This window comes from Hipposideros armiger, unplaced genomic scaffold, assembly GCF_001890085.2.
Source record: "Hipposideros armiger isolate ML-2016 unplaced genomic scaffold, ASM189008v1 scaffold_3, whole genome shotgun sequence".
Classification (NCBI taxonomy): Eukaryota; Metazoa; Chordata; class Mammalia; order Chiroptera; family Hipposideridae; genus Hipposideros; species Hipposideros armiger.
Window position 1 is genome coordinate 8,367,881 of NW_017731353.1, and position 5,091 is coordinate 8,372,971.

Sequence of the window (5,091 nt, forward strand, 5' to 3'; positions counted from 1 at the left end):
GGAGGTGGCCCTGCCTGCCCTCTCCGGCCAATGGTTTGCGGGGAGCTCTGGAGGCAGCAGGCTGGGCCCCAGGAATCCTGAGGCTTGGGCCCTTCCCACAGCTGGACCGGCGGAAGCAGGGACAGGCTCTGGCCCGTCTGCGGCAGCGGATGAAGACGGAGGTCTGGGAGACGCAGAAGGCCCTGGACGAGCTGCTCTTCAAATGCCAGCTGCAGGTCAGCCGGGCCATGGCCGAGGCGCACACACACGCCCACTCCCTGCCCAGGTGCCCAGGGCAGCACGCCCCTCCCTCGAGGAGCTCGTGGCCCTTGGAAGATGGATGCGACTCTCTTGCTGCGTGGGGGCTGCCTGCCTTTGCAAAAGGTCAAGTTGGGGAGGGTGCAGACGTGCTGCCTCCTGAAATGTGGACCCTGCCTGAGCCCCACAGAGGAGAGCGCAGCAGCCTTCCAGAGGTCTGTAGATAGGCTACGTGTGACGCTTTCTCTGGAAAGGGTCCTGGGGGCTCCTGGCTGGGGTGACAGATGACCGTCTGAGCCTTCCACCTGCCCATGTCCTGGGGTAGTTGGCACCTGAGCCGCGGGCGCTCCATTGGAGCTCACGAGCTGAGGTGTGCGGGACGCTCATTCTTGTAACACAGGCAGGTGTGCCCAGGAAAGGCAGGGGACCCACACCTCCGAGCGCACCCTGCTCCGCCCCTGCACCGGACCCATCAGACAGGCAGCACTGGCTGGTTGGGGTGGTACAGATGGTACCCAGCCCGGGGCCGGAGGGGCCAGGACCGGGAGGCTGGCTATGTCTGTGATGCGGTAGGACATGTAGAACCTTCACAGAAGTGGCTCTTCTCTGTGCCTTTGGTCTGGGGACTGTTGGTGGGATGTGGTCATTCATATTCAGGGCGATGCTTCCGGGAGAGTAACTGAACCGAAGGGAGCATGTGGGCATGTGTGTGCACATGCGTACAGGTGCCCTCAGACCACAACGGCACAGGCACACCTGGTCTCTCCTCCTGTTTCCAGCATCGCACCTGCTGGGTAAGTGAGGTCACAGCAGCCGGGACACTGTGGTTCCCCAGGTGTCCTTCACACAGCCGGCCCTGGCTGCCCGATCCCCCACACTGGGGGGCTCCAGCACTGGCCTTGCTCTGTCTCTGCTGGGTACCTGCCACCCTTCCCTCACCCCTGCCATGTCCAGCTCTCTGGAGAACAGGGAGGGGGCAGAGAAGGTGCTGCCCCCTGTGGAGGGTGGCAAATAAAGCCCCCGAGGTGGGAGACTTGCCTGGCCTCGGCTCATCCCTGGGGCCTGGCCTCGCCTGCTGGCTGTGAGACTGCTCTGTTCATCCTCCATACACACATCTGTCCTCACAGAGGCTGACGGAGAAACACGCAGCCCAGGCCAGGCCAGGAACGGCTTCGGAGCTGGAGCGGCTGCCGCTGTGTGGGGACCTGGCTCCAAAGGCCTCCTGGAGCACCATGACAGCCAGACCAAGGTGCGGCCCGAGGCTGGGGCCCATGGGCCCCCAGCGTAGAAGGCAGGGTGGGGGCCTCAGAGAGGCATGTGCGCTGGTGCTGCCAGGTGGTGAGTCCCCAGCACTTTCTCGCCTGGCAGATCACACCCACCCCTGGGCACAGACACTACTGTGCCCTCCCGGGATCCTGAGGAAAGACAGCTGAGTTCGGTGGGCAAGTCATCTTCTGCAGGTGAGAGTGTCCTCAAAACCAGCCAGACCCCAGGCACCTACCCCGGAGCCGGGCAGCAGGAAGAGCCTGTTCCCTGCATGGACCCCCCAGGGGAAACTGAGTCAGGCGCACAGTAGAGGCCCAGAGAGGTGACGGGACTCGGTAAGGGCGGAACCAGGATTTGAAACTAAGTCTGATGCCAGGACTGTGAGGTTGACCATCGGGCAACACTGCTTCTGGTTTGTAGGGACAAGCTGGGCACCCACTGAGTCTGGGGTAACTAGGCCAAGACAGCAAGTGGACACAGGGCTACCATCCCCACCCACACACTGGGGGACTGTGAACCTGGGTTACAGCAAGGAATCTTTAGGTTAGACGCCAGGCGAGACAGCCCAAGGGCCGTGGCCAAGTAAGGAAGAGTGTGGTGTGGCATCCAGTCCTGGTCTCCCTGCTCTGGGACTGAGAGAGTCTCGGCTCCTCCCGGCTCGCTCCCGGCAGACCCCCCAGGGCGGCTGCTGCCCTCTCCCCGAAGCCCTGGTCACATCCCATCTCGGCCCCTTCAGGAAGAGGGACCCTCACACTTTCCAGGCCGTCCAATATGCCCACCTCCATCGCTTTGAACCGTTTCCCCTGCGGCCTCTCAAGTGGTGGCCCATGAGTATCCAGCCCAAGTCCCTTCTCCGTGTTGTGTGTTGGCAGGTGAGGGTCCCTTAGTGCAGGCTGCAGTGACCTCGGAGCAAACCTCCTCGAGCTCTGAGCCCTCGGCTGAGCTGGGGGCGGCCGACGGTGTGAGTGCCCAGCCTGACACAGTTGCCCTGCTGTGCAAGGTTTTGCTCCTGTTACCAGTTTCTAGTTTAATCTCATCGTGGTCATGAAGCATTTTTGTGGGACCCTACCTATGTTCAGACGTGGGTCTTTCCCACAATATGGTCTGTCTTAGTGGTTGGCCCAAGTGCTTTTGAAAAGAATGTCTTCCGCTGCTGTTGGGTGCAGTGTCCTTCAAATCTACTCCATCCTCGAGGCCTTTCCCATTGATCACAGTGGGAGGGGCACTGAAACACCGGCCCGTAGCTGTGGCTTTGTCCGTGGCTCCTTGAGGCTCTGTCAGGTTTTGCTTCGTGCATGTTGAAGCTCTGGTATCAGGCCCTGAACACTTAGGGTTATTACGTGCCCCTGATGAATTGACCCTTTATCCTTTGTCACTGTGGAATGACACTTGATCCCTGGCCACTTGCTTGCTCTGAAGTCGGCTTTGTCTGACGCTGGTCTGGCTCCTCCAGCTTTCTTATGACCAGCGTTGGCGAGGGACAACCCCCCATCCTTTTAACCTGCTTGCCGTGTCTCTTGTTTCAAGTGCGCTTCCCAGAGGCAGCATATCATCAGCTCTTGCTCTGATTTTTCTCATCTGTTCTAGCAATCTCTGCTGCCTTCCTTGGGATTCAACAAGTGTTCTGTCATGACTCCATTTTATCTGTGCTGTTGGCTTAGGAGCTGTGCCTGCTGTTTCAGTGGCCGCTGTGGAATTTTCCGCGGTGTCTGCCGGTGTGTACAGTCTACCTACGTGTGACACACCACCACCGCACATAGAGCAGAAGCCTCTTGCCGACGTCCGTTTCTTCTTTTCTGGATTTTAAGCACCTGTCGGCATGCACTTTAAGTGTTTTATAAACCCCATAATATATCGTTACTAATTTAAACACTCGACGATCTTTGAAAAATATACACATAGTCCCGTTACCTGGTGTTCTTCAGTCCTTTCTGCGGACCCAGCCTCCCTCTCCGGCATCTTTTTCCGTCTGCCCAGAGGACCTCCCTCACACCCCTGGTAGTTAGTGCTGCTCTGCTCGTGACGGTTTCTTTCGCCCTCTTTGTGCTCGGCCCTAAAGCCCACGAGTCATAAGGTTTTCCAACCTGGCTAGTGGGACAAACACAATCCCCGCCTTCTGGTCCTTCTTTCCCGGCAACGGGGTTTCCCCACGTGCACGTCACTGACCAGTTTTCTGCTGAGGGCTCCAGGGGGACACGCCACAGATCTCCGGGCGTCCCTCTGTGCAGCTGTCTCCTCTCTGACTCTGTCCCCTGAGCTCTGGCTGCTTCGATCTCTTCAGTCTCTCAGCTCCACTCCCCTACCTCGGGGGGTCTGTCAGGCTCTGCCTCAGTTTCCCCTTTCTGCACTGCAGCTGAGAACCTCTCTCAAGGCAGCCAGCAGTGGCAGTGAGCAGTCTCACCTCATGGGTTTCCTGTCTCTCAGGGATTACTGTGCTATGCTGCCTGATGTGTCTGGAAAACCATTCTTTCTCGTGTGCATGTGTGTGTGTATATTTATTATCTGTATTTTGCATTTACATATGTACTTTCTCGTTAAGTTTTTTCTTAGTGGGACAATAAATCCACAATCCAATCCCTTTTACTCTTTTGGCAGAAGCACAAGTCCTCATATGATCTTTTAAAAGCATAGGGTCCATTTTCCATCACACCCAACATTCCACGAGTGGCCAGCAGTGGTCAGTGGCCAGGCAGCTGCTTAAGCTGGGAGTTTGGGCTCTGCTGTCACCCCACCTGCTTAGTGCTGTACCTTGAATGGGTCATTCTCTCTCCCTGGGCCTGAGTCTCCCTTGTGGAAGTAAAGTAACTGGACTCGGTTAATCCCAAGCAGCCTCTACCTTGGGTCTATTTTTTTGCATGGTCAGTGGATTCAAACACCATAACTTTGTATCAGGAAAAAGGAGACAGTCGATTCCTTCTGGTGTGGCCTTGTGAAGGTCTGGGGTGAAGCTGTGTGTATGTGGGGGCATGAAACCATGCCACACATCCTGCCTCTGTGAGGCCCTCCTGTAGAACAGGACCCTGGAACCCCTGCATGACCCAACGACCACCAACCTGCTTTCTGTCCTCAGAGCCCAAGCAGGAAGGGAGGCCAGACCAAGGCCCGTCCCAGCTGCCCCAGGCCAGGCTCTACCCTTGGGACCGCCCCACCCACCAGGTACAGGGAGATGTCCCTTGGGGGCAGGGGCATAGGAGTGGAGTCCAGGGGAGGCACTGGCAGCCTGTAGTAAACCCAAATCCGGGAGGCCATCAGGGGCGGAGGCCTGCCTCTCTGAGAGCCTGCACCCAGCGGGTCTCCACTGTGGGTCCTGGGCTGGGGGAAGCTCTCCCTGCCATGAACATCAACTGACATCAGCCCAAGCAAGCCCCTTCCTCCCACCCTGGGAGGTAGGTAAGGGCAGGCATTTCAACAGGATACTTCCGGCAGGGCTGGCCCCTGCCACCCAGGTTGCACATTGCAGAGCAGGTGGCCTGGCCTATCCCAAACCCTCTACAGCACAAAGGAGTGCTGGGACTGATTGGGGCTGGATACCAGGCCAAGATGATAAGGACCCAGCCCTGCCTTCAGGAGCTCACAGCCGGGAATGGG

General features: G+C 58.2%; 1 protein-coding gene across 1 annotated transcript in view; it reads left to right on the forward strand.

Annotated features, from left to right (window-relative positions):
* The window catches only part of LOC109382431 (coiled-coil domain-containing protein 187), a 49,920-nt gene that overhangs the window by 41,800 nt on the left and 3,029 nt on the right, over window positions 1–5,091 (forward strand). The window contains exons 13-16 of the mRNA XM_019641904.1: window positions 102–215; window positions 1,365–1,486; window positions 1,606–1,697; window positions 4,574–4,728. Coding sequence (XP_019497449.1) covers window positions 102–215; window positions 1,365–1,486; window positions 1,606–1,697; window positions 4,574–4,728 — 483 coding nt within the window. The remainder of the gene's footprint in view (window positions 1–101; window positions 216–1,364; window positions 1,487–1,605; window positions 1,698–4,573; window positions 4,729–5,091) is intronic.